The 15115-nt window shown below is 40.3% G+C and overlaps 1 protein-coding gene across 1 annotated transcript in view; it reads right to left on the bottom strand.

The window, feature by feature from the left end:
- Positions 1–14166, bottom strand: part of ADCY1 (adenylate cyclase 1) — a 1733599-nt gene extending 1719433 nt beyond the window's left edge. Inside the window, exon 1 of the mRNA XM_063452027.1 lies at positions 13558–14166. Coding sequence (XP_063308097.1) covers positions 13558–14166 — 609 coding nt within the window. The remainder of the gene's footprint in view (positions 1–13557) is intronic.
- Positions 14167–15115: the final 949 nt, after the last annotated feature.

Genomic DNA, 15115 nt, shown 5'->3' with positions numbered 1-15115 from the left:
CTAGTATGAATATTAGGGGGTGACAGTGTTTCTAAAGTGCTATCTGTACTGAAAACAGAATCTACGTCCGCACACCAGGTACTAGCATTAGGCTTATTAGATAGAAAGCCAGCCATATTTAAGGTATCGAAACTGACAAAATAGTAATGTTGGTGACCATTTAGGTGAATAACACCAAATTATGAAATAGAGAAAAAATGAAAAGTCTCTAGGGGCCAGAAGACTGGGAAGAAAATTCCGAACCCAACTTCCGTGCCCCAAGAGAGACGGTCACCTAGACTGGGTAATAGGGCATAACCCTGAAATTACAAACATGAAAGGGAGAAATTACCCAACCCGGGTGTCTTACAATAAGGCAACCAGATGGGTAGAGGCCCAGTCCAATCTTAAGCTAAACGTAGCAAAAAAACAAAAAACTTTATTAAAGTCTATTAAAAGACTGGGTCAGGATAGTAATAGACAGAGTCCTATAAGGGGAATGATAGCTGCATAGGTAATCAGCTTTCAATAGGCTGATACAATTAGACAGGCCCCTTGCTTATAGGTCGAGGCAGTATGCTAAGCCATGCAGCAATCCGGGAAACAAAACAGCAGTAGGGACAGGAGGGGGGAGAGAAAAAATAAAGTAAATAATCTCACACACAAATCCCCTAAAGTCCTGTGCTAGCCCTTATTCTCCTAAATAACACCTTCGTGGGTGTTCTATTCTAAGACTAGACTAAGTCCATACAAATATAGCCCCAGTTAAATCACTAAACGAACATAAGTGCAAAAAGGTGCTGAAGTGCTCAAGTGAGTGAAGGCAGACTGAACCCGACGCGCGTTTCGGCGTAACCGTACGCCGTCATCAGGGGTATCTGAAGGGAGGCTGTCCCCGCGGTTTATTTAAACCGGTATCTCAATTAAGTCCACCTGGGTATCTACCAATCCCGTGTGCTCGGACCATTAGCCGGCTGACGAATGGAACAAAGAGGGGGCGTGGCATGAATATGCCGTTAGTCCAGCCCCTCACGTGTTCGCCGACCAAAAACAGAGACCTTAGACCGGGAGGATTTAACCCTTAGAGTGCCCAGTTGTTTCCACTGAAAATGTAAACTAAGTATCTTATTAAATCACTTAGATATAAATGTGTATAGACAGGAGCCAAGAGCTAGTTTGTAGTATAGTTTACACGTATCCGTTATGGCCGGTTTTTTAATAACCTGGCAACATAGAAACAGATACTGCATTATCACTAACAAATAACTATAGATTTCCTCCAAGTTTATATATTTAGTCTTAAATTGACAGGGGGTATAGTAGAGCACTCAGAAAAAGGGAGCAAGGTAAACCACAGGTATGCAGGGCATAGTGAGAGTATAATTTGGGGTAGCCTGGAGGTGCCAAAAATAGAAATAATAAAGAAATATATACATATACACAAGCTTGTTATTAAGATAACATTGTTTATCAGGATACGGCAGTACTTTAAATGAATGGAGAGTAAGAGAAGCCCTCATTCAGCCCCATAGGTGAACGTGTTTTAAGATGATAGATCCAGAAAGCTTCTCTCTGTCTAAGTCTCAGATCCCAGTTCCCTTTCCTAGGGGGTTGTGGTATATGCTCAAGACCCATAAATCGAATACCCGCTGAGGAGTGGTTATGGTGTTGGTGTAGGTGTCTTGAGACAGGCGTCTCCAGATGTCGCCTAACTGAGTTGACGTGTTCGCGTATCCTAAGTCTGAAATGGCGAAAGGTCTTTCCCACATACTTAAGACCACAGGAGCAAATCAACAAGTAAATTACTCCTGTTGTATGACAATTAAAAAAGGAACGAGGTTTGAACATCTTTGAGTCACCCATGTCAGGGATTGTCTTGGATTGTCTACTAATAAATGGGCATGCACTGCAGTGACCACATTGAAATGTACCCATAGGTAAGTATTTTTGGAAGTAGCCAGAGGGGGAAGTTGTTGAGAGATGACTAGGTGCTAAAATATCTCTCAAGTTCCTGCCTCTTCTTGCTGTGATCGAAGGGAAAGGTGGCAGGATTTCTTTTAGATGCTTATCAGACTTGAGGATAGGCCAGAATTTTCTAAAAAGATTTGACATAGTATCCCATCCTGCATCAAACGTACCAATGCAGCGTATTGTGTTCTGCTCAGTCTTTCGACTCACATCTGTGATCAGTGTTTCACGTTCAATCTGGATAGCTCTGAGGTAAGCTCTTTTTAGAACCCTATTTGGGTAGCCCTTGGTCTTAAACATATGTCGTAATTCATTCGCCTTAAGTTTGAATTCTTCCATTGTTGAACAATTCCGGCGAAGTCTCAGGTATTGACCTATGGGGATTCCGGACTTAAGCGGTGTGGGGTGATGACTGGTCCAACATAGAAGGTTATTGGAGGCCGTCTTTTTCCTAAATAAGGTTGTATCAATTTTGCCCCCAGACACCTGTAGCGTTAGGTCCAGAAAACAAAGCTTTTGACCTCCCACTTCACTAGTGAAGCGTAGATTGAACTCGTTATTATTCAACAAATGTACGAATTCCTTGAATTTATCTGATGTGTCTAACCATATCAGAAACACATCATCGATGTATCTTTTCCAGTAAAAAATCTGATCGATGTAAGGTTTCAAAACTGGGTCTAGCTTAATGCATCTCTCCCACCAGCCGAGATGTAGATTGGCATATGAGGGCGCACAAGACGTCCCCATAGCTGTGCCAGTGGTCTGGTGGAAGATTTTGCCATTAAACAAGAAGACATTACGGGTTAAAATAAATTCAAGTAGTTCAGTTACGAAATTCACGTAGTGCTCAGGTAGGTCAGTTTCAAGTTTCAACATTTCGCGGGTATGTTTAATACCAAGGTTGTGGGGAATTGAGCTATATAGGGCCTCCATGTCTAGGCTGCATAGAGTAGCGTTTGGTCGTAGGACGAGATTAGTTAGTAGATTTAGCATTTGTTTCGTATCTCTAAGAAAAGAGGGTAGGTTCTGCACTACTGGAGATAGAATTTTATCAATATAAATGCTAACATTCTGTGTCAAGTTGTCACAGCCGGAGACGATAGGTCTACCGGTTGGGTCTGTTAGTGATTTGTGCACTTTAGGCAGACAGTAAAAGGTAGATAAAACTGGCTGTTTAGTGCACATAAACCCAAACTCGTCCAAATTGATTAGTTGTTGGTTGACTGCTTTTGTAAGTAGGTTTTTTAACTCAATTTGGTATTGTTGCGTAGGGTCTTTAGCAAGTACACGATAAGTGCTTTCATCAGATAGTAATCTTTCTGCGATTTGAATGTAGTGGTCTTTATTGAGTACCACCACATTCCCCCCCTTATCCGAGGGTTTAAAGATCAGATTCGTATAGCTCTGTAGTTTTTTAAGAGCTAATGCTTCCTGTGAGCTAAGATTACCACTGGGAGATAAGTCAAAATCTGCCACGTTTATATTTTCAATTTCCCTGGTTACCATTTCAAGAAATACCTCAAGGTTTTTATAGTCTTGAAAGTGTGGAGTGAACTTACTCTTGGGTTTTAAGTTAGTATATGGGATGTCATGATGTATGGAGCCCTCCCCAGAATTAAGCAATTCAACGAGAGTATCGAGGCACTCTAGGTCTTTAGGTAAGAGGCCCAGACTTTGTGCCTTGATTTCTTTTTGTACTGCATGGTATTTGAATAAAGCCAACTTCCTCACGAACAAATTAACATCCTTAGTCCAGGTGAACTTACTGAATGTTGGGACGGGAACAAATGATAGTCCCTTTTCCAGTATGCTAAGTTCGGTTGTGCTAAGGGTGGTATTGGAGAGGTTAATGATACGCAGAGAAGACTCTTTTATTCCCTGCGTCGTCTCTGACCTCTGCCTCGGTACCTGGTGTGCGGGCCCTGAGTTAGGTCCGCTTGTCTTAGCCCTAAAAAATCCACCCCTTTCTTGAGTATGCTTTTGGGTGGATTTCTAGGGGTAGAACCTTGGGATTTTTCTGTTTCCGTGTCTGTTGAGTCATACTCGGATGTACTGAATTGATCGGAATCCACTTTGGATCTCTTTTTAAAGGAGCGGTAGATTCTACCTTGTTCAAAATCCTTTATGTCTCTCATATATTTCTGGTGTTTCCTTACTTTTACTATATGCGAGAATTTGTCCAAATTGGATTTAAGTTTAATTTCCAGTGACTCAAATTGTGGTTCTGTTTTGAATCCCTGGACCAACTCAATTTCTTTGTCCAATTCAAGTTGGACATTGGTTAGTTTCATGGACTCATATTTACAGATGATATTCATGAAAGTATTTGAGCATTTAGATGCTGCCTCCTCCCATTCCTTATAAAATTCTTAAAAAATTCTTAATCTCAATAACAGATCCCGATATTTCACTTTCTAATTTAATGCAAGAGATTAAAAATTATGGAGATGTATCAAATTATAAGATACATTTCCATAAAACTATAGCTTTAACAATTAATATAAACTCCCATATACTAGGTTCTCTTCAAGAGAAATATAACTTCCAGTGGACTAAAAAAGAGTTTCAATATTTAGGAATTACTATTACGTACGGCAAATCCTCAAAATATAGTAGAGACTAATTTTTTTAAAATGTTAAAATACACCAATAAAACTCTAAAGGAATGGCGCCCCTTAGAAATGTCTTGGTGGGGAAGAGTCAACACAATAAAAGCACATGTTATCCCCAAATGGGACTATCTTTTTAATATGATCCCATTGAAAGTTCCAAAACCTTGGCTAGACATGCTCCAATATTCATTCTCTAACTTTATTTGGAATGGTAAAACACCAAGAATAAAATCTCAAGTTTTAACAAAAAAAATTAATCAAGGAGGAATGGCCTTTCCACTCATTAAAGATATATACAGTGCTAATATTGTTTCCCATATACATAAATTCTATATTTCTGATTCAAGAAAACAACCCTGGTATCAGATAGAATCAATTAGAACAAAAGAGAATGATCTAGCTCTCCTGATTTGGGATGATAAGACTAATTATAATATTCATTTAATGCAATCTAACTCTATGATTGTATCTCATCTTATCGAAGAATGACAACGAATCAAAAAATTACTTAAGATATCAAAAAAGATAATTGAAGGAGCAAATATCCGGGCTATGGAAAGAGTTATTCCAGACATAAATCTCTCCAAATGGAGACTTGATAAAGAGATATATATCAAAGATCTCCTTCAAAACAACAAATTGCTGCCATTTAATAATCTTAAATCTAAACTTAATCTCTCTGACACAGAAATCTTTTCTTACATGAGAGTAAGAGGATTTCTAAATGAATCCTTATTAAGAAAAGAATGCAACATAAATAACTTGGTTTATAGGATTTTTGATAAAAAGGAAACAAAATCAATATGTTCTATTGCAACTGATTTGATTAGACAAATTTACTCAGATACTTACCCCACAGCTAAAAAACAATGGGAAAAATATCTTAATATTAAATTATCTGATAAGACTTGGTGCACACCTATGAAATTACTTAGAAAACATATACATTGTTTAAAATTAATTGAAACTTTTTTTAAAGTTCTCCATAGGTGGTACCTAGTACCAACAAGGCTGGCCAAAATATCTACATCTAATTCCTCCCTATGTTGGACATGCCTAACACATGAGGGAGATATGTTACATATCTGGTGGAGCTGTCCAAAAATGTCCAGTCTATATTGTTTTTTAGAGTTTTTCAAAATTAAAATAAAAAAATGCCCACAGGTAGGCCTACTTCATTTCAACTGGGATAGATTCCCCAAAGATCAATTAATACTGATCATCCATTCTTTTATTGTAGCGAAGATACTAATAGCAAGAACTTGGAAACAAACAACTACACCAGATAGGAAACAATTTATAGCTCAATTGTTATTCCAGCTTGAAATGGAGAGAGGAGTTGCATGTTTAAATAATGATAGAAAATATATCCATCATTTTGACAATTGGATAAGAAAAATTAAAGAACGTTTTCAATGAATGTTAATTCATTTTTGATATATTAGATGATATGGGTTCCTTTTTCCAATCTATAGATTTCAGCCAATAATTGTTAATGATTGTTATGTCTGTTATGTATATCTTGTCATGTGCTAAGTATTGTAATTTTTATACGTATCTACATTAAAGACAACAAATGTATATTTGTGTATCTATGAATGTTTTTTAAAAAAGAAAAGAAAATGAAAAAATTATTTCAATAAAGAGAAATTTATACTAAAAACTGTCATTTTATTTATGATTGTGTTAATTTGTCCAATTACATTTGAACCCTGAACAAAAGGGAGACTGTGTATGAAAATGGTTGCAATTCGTAAATGTTTCATACAATATTTTTGTTTAACCCATTGAATTAAAGCTGAAAGTCTACACTTCAATAGTGAAAGGGTTAAAAATCAATTACGTGACTACTGTAAATGGACAAGACTATATTATTAGAAATAACAATTGTTAAATGTCAGCTTAAAAGTAAAACCTGTTGCAGACCATCAAAGAAATAACCTTTTAACCTTGCTACCAGAAATACATGTTGTTGGTTGCTGAATAGGCAAAATGTTATATTGTTATGATGTGCATAAAGTATAATTCTAAAAAATTTAAAAATAGTAATTTATCTGGTCAGCTGATAATTGAGTTTAGTATGTTGCTGAAACTCCATTATCTGGCCTGGCCCAGAGGAGGAGTTTGTACTGTATAAATTGAATGCCTGTTGCTTCGAATAAATCAGTCTTGTTCCAGCATTAAGCTTTGGCTCATGTGTGGATTATTTTGGCGATACCAGCGTTATTCTGCTCTGTGGATTATTGGCAGGGCCGCCACCAGAAATTTTGGGGCCCCTAACTCAGCTCGGGGTCTGGGCCCCGCCTCCAAATACCGCCCACAGGAATACACACACAGACACAAACACACACACTGATACAAAAGGACACAGATACATACCAACAGACACACATACTGAATCAGACACACATGCATACAGGCATACATACTGACACACACATACTGAGACATACATAGTGACAGACAGACACATACTAACATACATACAGACACACATGCATGAGGACATAAAAAAAACATACATACATACAGACACCGACATACATACACACACACATACATTCATACATACATACTGATAGACATACAGACACTGACATCCATACACACATACATCATAATGGCATACAGACATACATTCATAATGGCATACAGACATACATACAGACTGACATACATGCATATATACAGACATACATGCATACAGACATCCATACACACATACACACATTCATAATGATATGCAGACATACATTCATACTGACATACAGACATACATATATACATATATAATGACATACAGACAGACATACATACACAGACATACATACATATACATGCATACAGACAGCCATACATATACATGCATGCAGTCAGACATACATATACATGCATGCAGTCAGACATACATATACATGCAGTCAGACATACATACATACATACATAGACATACACACAGGGGCGTATTAGCCGCGAGGCAAACAAGGCATTTGCCTTGGGCGGCATTTTCCAGGGGGCGGCAAAAAAGCCGCCCCCAAATGCCCAAGGCAAATGTCTTGTTAGCCTTGCGGCTAACAGACATGCCGGCGGGCTGCTGGGCGATCGGACGGCACTGCCTGGCGGGCGGCCGGCGAGGGAGCACTTCCCCTGAGCTGTCTGCTCAGCTCCCTCGCCAGCCGCAGAGTGAGGCTGGGAGGCGGAGCCGGAATATGACGTCATATTCCGGCTCCCAGCCTCACTCTGAGGCGCGCGAGGGAGCTGAGCAGACAGCTCAGGGGAAGTGCTCCCTCGCCGGCCGCCCGCCCGCCCGCCCGATCGCCCAGCAGCCACTGGACCACCAGGGAGGAAGAGACCCCCCTCCCCAGCATTCCCAAAGGTAAGGAGGCTGTGGGGGGGGTGTTAAATAAAAAAAAAAATTTGTTACTAATAAATTTTAAAAAAATGTGTTACAAATAAATTAAAAAAAAACGTGTTAAAAAAAAAATAAAAAAAATGTGTTAAAAATAAATTTTAAAAAAATGTGTTCAAATTTTTTTTAAAAAATGGGTTAAAAATAAATGTAAAAAAAATGTGTTAATGTGGGTGGGTGAGTGTGTGTCTGTGTCTGTTAGTGTGTGTGTCTGTGTCTGTTAGTGTGTGTGTCTGTGTCTGTTAGTGTGTGTGTCTGTTAGTGTGTGTCTGTGTCTGTTAGTGTGTGTGTGTCAGTGTGTGTGTGTGTCAGTGTTTGTGTCTGTTAGTGTGTGTGTGTGTCTGTTAGTGTGTGTGTGTCAGTGTGTGTGCCTGTTAGTGTTTGTGTCTGTTAGTGTGTGTGTGTTAGTGTGTGTGTGTGTGTGTGTGTCAGTGTGTGTGTCTGTTAGTGTTTGTGTCTGTTAGTGTGTGTCAGTGTGTGTGTCTGTTAGTGTGTGTGTGTGTGTGTCTGTGTCTGTTAGTGTGTGTGTGTCTGTTAGTGTGTGTTTGCCTGTGAGTGTGTGTGTGTGTATGTCAGTGAGTGTGTGTGTCTGCTAGTTTGTGTCTGTTAGTGTGTGTGTGTTTCTGTTAGCGAGTGTGTGTGTGTGTATTTAGAATGCGGGGCGGGGGGAAAGGTTGGGTGGGGGTGGCGCGGGGAGGGGGGGCGCCTGAGTTTTGTCCTGCCTAGGGCAGCACAAAACCAGGATACACCACTGCATACACACACATATATACATACATACACACAGACATGCATGCATCCAGACAGACATACATAGACATACATACACACATACATACATAGACATACATGCATACAGACATTCATACATACAGACATGCATACAGACACATACACACAGACATACATGCATGCATACAGACAGACATACATAGACATACAGACATACATGCATGCATACAGACAGACATACATAGACATACAGACATACATGCATGCATACAGACAGACATACATAGACATACAGACATACATAGACACACATACATACAGATACATACATAGACATACACAGACAGACATACATGAAAGGATTACTTATATCTCAGACCTGTATCTTCACCCACCCTTTCCTCTTTTCTATTACCCACTTTACATCTACCTCTATCACTGCCCCTTTATTCCTTACAGCAATATTTTAGTACTTATAGGTACAGCACTTATTTTTTACTTATTTCACATTTTGTTTACTAATTTTCTTCTTATTTTTATCTTCATTCCAATTTAGTCCTATCCTTATTTTTATTTATTTATTATTCTCGACATTTTTAGGCATAGGCATAGTAATCACTCACATACATAGACAGACATACATACATACATACAGACAGACATACATACACATACATGCATAAAGACACACACACACAGTGTGGCGAAACCAACCTCGCCACTGGGCCCTGGAGAAGCCTGTTTGCTAGCCTCCTACCTACTGACTATGGCCCCTGGGTTATTTGGGGCATATTGTACTGTATATTGCTGCTACTGGCCCTTTTAACAGCATCTATGGACATATTGGGACTTTTGGGACTACTGTCCCTTTAAGACTGTGCTACATAGTCTAGTGTACTGCCTGTAATATTATATGTGTATTTGTGTGTTAAGTTTAACCTGGGATATGTATGCAGCATTCATCTGATTGTTCGGTAGAATCACTCCATTCATTATATTGAGGGAAACTACCGAACAACCAGACCACCCAGGACTAAGTGTGCCTCCAATTACCGTTTGCAACAATGTTGCAAACGGGTAATTGGCAATCAGTGTAATGTATTCTTTGTCCTCTGGGTGGCCGCCATTCGGGAAACAAACACGTGGCGGCGGCCATCTTAAACTACCGAACAGCGGTGTTTTGCCGTCGAGTGTCTGGAACTAAAATCGGACACTTGACTAGGCAAACACCGCTGAGACCTCCATACTTCCAGAAATTCGGATAGAAACTACAGAATGACCCGCCGTTCGGTAGAAAGAACCCCACAAACAAGGGAATTCATTCAAACCCTCTCCAGGCTCTATAACACAGGAAATTCGCCTGTTTTCATTCCCTTGTTTGTGACCGACCGCAGGGCCAAAATGCATGGAACTGTTTTCGGATACTTTACCCATGCGGTCGGTCAAATCTTTGGAACCCCATATCTCACGAACCGTTCATCCGAATGACTTGAATTTTGAATATGTTGTCCCTCTGAATAAGGGCTATCCAGCGATGCTGGATTTAAAGGTGTACCCCCGGTTTTTGGGGTACATCCAGGAATTGGGGAAAAGTGTGTACCGGATAATTGGGTTTAATGTTATCTGAGGGGAGGGGATGTGTGGGCTGAACCATGTATGTGATTGGTTATTTTATGCCTCCCCCTGGGTGTGGCCTGTATGTGTATTATTGGAATAAAAGCCAGGCTGGATGAGACAGTCCAGAGTTCCTGTTTTAACCTCAAAGTGATGTGTCGTCTCATTATTGGGGGAAGGATTTATTGTATGCTGTTCCAGTTGACTGCTAGGGGTACAAGCCTATTCGTATGGTTCCTATTCAATGGTCTACAGCATTCATACGCTTGGGAGAATTTAAAGGTTTCTTGGATTCGGTGATTATGGTGTCTGCCAGAGTGCTTGGAGTCCTCAGGAAGCACTAGGAGCATCCATTAACGGAGGTACCAAGTCGGGGTGCCAGGCGATCCGTTACACACAGCTCCTTTCCCAGCCACCCTCCTGTCTCTTACCTTTTCTTTGCAGGAGGGTGGCTGGGGATGATGGGAGTCAGCCTGGCTCCCTCTTCACTGCCTGGCTCTCCCTCTTCACGGCTGGGCGCTCGCTCCTCCCGCGCGGAGTGAGCTGGGAGGAAGTGACCACTTCCTCCCAGCAGCACTTGCTGCGGCTGCTTTTTTTTTTTTTTTTTCTTTAAAGGGGCCCGGTCGCGCTATACCACGGCCACAGCGCTGACCGGGCCCCTGAAGGAGGGGGCCCATCGGGTGGCCCTAAGTGTGTGGGCCACCCGATGGGCCCCCCAGGGCCGCCGGGCCCGTGACAACCGTTATGGTTGTCACCCCCTGATGGCGGCCCTGATTATTGGCGTTATTCGGCTATTGGGTAAAAGGGAATACTTGACAGAGATATTGATTACTACCGTCACAGTGATCTTGTCATGATCTTGTCACTTTTGCTGTAACTTCTGTCTATAAATATGTTTGCCTGAGCCTTAATACATTGGTAGTAGCCCAATTTGAAACACGTTGTCTGTGTCACTGAAAGGCTCTCCCAGGACGTTCGGTCCAAAGTGAGGTGCCTGGAACGCTTTGCCCAGCAGTTTATTTTGACCCCAACAAATAGCATCTTGGTTATTTCATTCCAAATCCATTGCGGTGGTGTACACAATTATGAAAATTATGTCAGTGTAGCCAAATATTTTTAGAACTAAAGGATCACTATAGTGTCAGGAAAACAAAGCGGTTTTCCTGACACTATAGTGCCCTGAGGGAGCCCCCACCCTCAGGGTCCCCCTCCCGTGGCGCTGTCAGCAGAGCCAAATGCGCAAGCGCGGCATGCGCATTCATAGTGTCCATAGGATAGCATTTCTCAATGCTTTCCTATGGACGCTCTGCGCGATGGAGGCATTATATGCCTCCAGCATAGCAGATGTGCCTCTAGTGGCTGTCCAGAAGACAGCCACTAGAGGTTGGCTTAACCCCAAATGTAAACATAGCAGTTTGCATCTGAAGGGTTAAAATCTGAGGGACCTGGCACCCAGACCACTACATTGAGCTGAAGTGGTCTGGGTGACTATAGTGTCCCTTAACTGTAAAACCACCAAAAGTCAGCCACAAGTTCTGTTCCTGATGTGATGCATCCCACAAATTCGGCGAAAAGAAAAAATATCACTGACTTCAACTGGCTAGAAATGTACAAATCCCTTTTATGTTGTTAAATTTGCAACATTAGGTTGGGACACAGCAGTATGGACAGAACAAGCAAAGACATTAACATGTTTCGTGCCTTAGCAAAGGTTTTGTTCTCATTAATGATCTCATTTTGGTTTTCACATTGCAAACATTAAAATATATATTTTTCCCCTAATTATACTTTTATATATCTTGAACCACAAAGAAATATCTACCTCAAATACAGAGTGAATTAAATCATTGAGTTCAATAAATAGAAACACAAAGAAATATCTACCTCAAATACAAAGTGAATTAAATCATCAAGTTCAATAAATAGAAATCAATTTAAATCATGTAATTACAGATATGTTTTAAAAAGATGAGAGTGATGTGCCAAATGCAAGTGTATTTAGAAAATAAAGGATTCATATTTCTAATGTCACATGTCACAGTACTTTACAAAAACTATAGATATAGAAAAAGGTACCAACGAAATGCATTAACACCAGCCATCTGTATTTACATGGAATTTTGAAGCACAGGCACTTTAGCTAGTGTAATAATTATCCAGTGCATAGGGATAACGTTAGTAGTTTAGTGAGGACAGTAATAGTCCATAGGTGGCAGCTATTGTTGCTGTATTGTAGGCTTTAGACGTTTTAGAATAAAATAATCTGCTTTCCCTCCTATGTTGGGTGTGAGGTTAAACCACGATTGGTATTATTAAAGGATCACTATAGCGTCAGGAAAACAAACTTGTTTTCCTTACACTATATAACCCTTAGACCCCCACCCTCAGGGTCCCCTTTCCACTGGGCTGAAGTTGTTAAAACCCCTTCAGTCACTTACCTTCATCCAGCGCCGGACTCCCTCAGCGCTGGTGACCTCTCCCGCCCCCTTCCCTCCCACCCCCCCCCCCCCCCCCGCTGACATCATCTCAATGCTTTCCTACAAACGTTATGCACGCTGAATGTGATTTTCGCATCCAGCTTCGCAGAAGCGCCTCTAGCTGCTGTAAGGACGACAGCCACTAGAGGCTGGATTACACCTGCAATGTAAAGATCAGTTTCTCTGAAACTGCTATGTTTACATCTGGGAGAACTGACACCCAGACCACTTCATTGAGCTGAATTGGTCTGGGTGACTATAGTGTCCCTTTAAGTATAAAGAACTCTGGGAGGCCCAACGCTCTGTACAGTTTAGCTAGACAAGGGTCCCACCCTGTTAGAATGTGTTGCTAACATTAAGGGTATGGCACTGTGTGGGATAGAGGAGTTTTGGTAACAGTCGAGCTGATAAGGTTGACTGTAATGATATATCATGGTTTTAAAGTTTAATGAAAGGTTGAAGAATGTATTTGACTTCTTAAGAAATATGTATTATTTATTTTAAACCCTCCAATAAAGTTGAAGCTTTTTATGTTCATGAACGGTCTTGTGCATTTTTTTCTTTTATATGTCTATTATTCTGAGTGTATTTTAAGTTTGTAATTTCTAGTATTTCTTGCAATGTACATGATTTCTCAGCTGACCAGAATAGTTATCGCAATGCTTATTTACAGTGTACAGCTTGCTTAAACGTGTATTTAGAATTTGCAATTTGTTAGTTAAAATACCATTAAAAAATAATGATGGGAAGAAAATACTCCTACCGTTTTCCATAGCTTCTGTCTTTTTGGGTTGACAGACGAGGCTGTAACAATAATGTGTGAAATGGAGACCGTAAGACCAAAAGCTATCGCCATGAGGGTCCTTACTGGAAGAAGGGCATAGGACACAAATGTCAAAAGCATTAGTTGCCACATTCCGTTCTCCGAAGAAGCAGGAGATTCGAAGCCATAGGTTCCCAGAGAGAAAGGACAACAGAGGAAAGAGAAAGTAAAACTGAAGAGTAAGGTAAGTTTAACTATTTGCTGCAGCTGAGTGACCTGTAGGTACTTGACATTGGTGACTATGAAAAGAGAAACAAATATAATACAGTGTACTGGGTGAGAGCCCTTGGAGATTGTCAAACTAGAACCCGACATTAGTTCTACGAGCGTCAAAGTCGCTGTCATGACGATCAGAAGGGCAAGTGCCTTCAATGTAGAAGTTTGCTCCAGCTTGAGGTTGTAATTTTGAAAGAGGGATTCCAGTTCTTTGCAATCAAATTCATCTTCGCATACGATGCTATCCAATGGAGGGGCGGACGAGCAGAGGCACTTCTTTCTTCTGGTTTTAATTTTCTGAAACGGTATCTCCTCCATATTAATGCCATTCATAAATCCGATATATATATATATATGTATATATATATATATATATATATATAGTTAAAAAAAACTCGAAATTCAATACACCTGTAATCTAACAAGAAAGCAATTAAGAGAATATAAGCGAGAGTATGGACATGAAAGGGAGCAATATTTAAATAGTGAGTAATAGTGTAAGCAACTAAACTAGATTGAACAGGGTCACATCTTTGCTATCAGTTTCCACCTACTGTATGTACGTCCAACTGTGGAATACACATAAAGATGTCTGCATAAATGTAAAAGGCCACTCAAATGGTTAAGGCCACTTTAAAAGCCATCGACGGATACATTATTCCGTAAAGCATTCTCTATTGCATAAAGAAAATAAATTCTGGCAATCAGATGGCATGGCAAAATAACAGCTATGAGCTCGGTTATGGCGACTGTAAGCAGAATGTCTGTGAGATGAATCAAAAAGAGGGATAAAAGACAACAGCTAGCTGACGATAGTAAATATAAATAACGTGCAGGAATTGAAGGGTAATCCTCTTTCAACGTCGAAGACCTTAACTGACTGGCGACTGCGCATTAGCTACTTGAGAAGCCAGACGCGTCTAAATGAGCTGAGATTGACATGTAGAAAAAACAGATTGGACGAGATAAACACGTCTGATTTTGCTTTACAAACACCTCCTTCTCCTCCCCCACTTCGATACGTGGTGGGGAAGACTTGGGTTATACAACTGCTAATCGGCTGTCCTGGGTGAATTGTCATAACCTAGTACATGAGCGTACAAGAATGTGCATATCATGTGGATCGACAGAGAAATCTACATTTTATATTTTTGCAATCGCTTACATGCATAAGACCTTTATTCTGAATACAATATAACCAACACACTACAATTAACACGCTAAGTAATCCCTTTTAACTTTTTCAATCACGGTACTCGCAATATTAATACAATGTACACGA

The sequence above is a fragment of the Pelobates fuscus genome, chromosome 4 (assembly GCF_036172605.1).
Source record: "Pelobates fuscus isolate aPelFus1 chromosome 4, aPelFus1.pri, whole genome shotgun sequence".
Lineage (NCBI taxonomy): Eukaryota > Metazoa > Chordata > Amphibia > Anura > Pelobatidae > Pelobates > Pelobates fuscus.
Note: the sequence above shows the minus strand (reverse complement) of the source record. Positions and strands in the feature narration are given on the sequence as shown.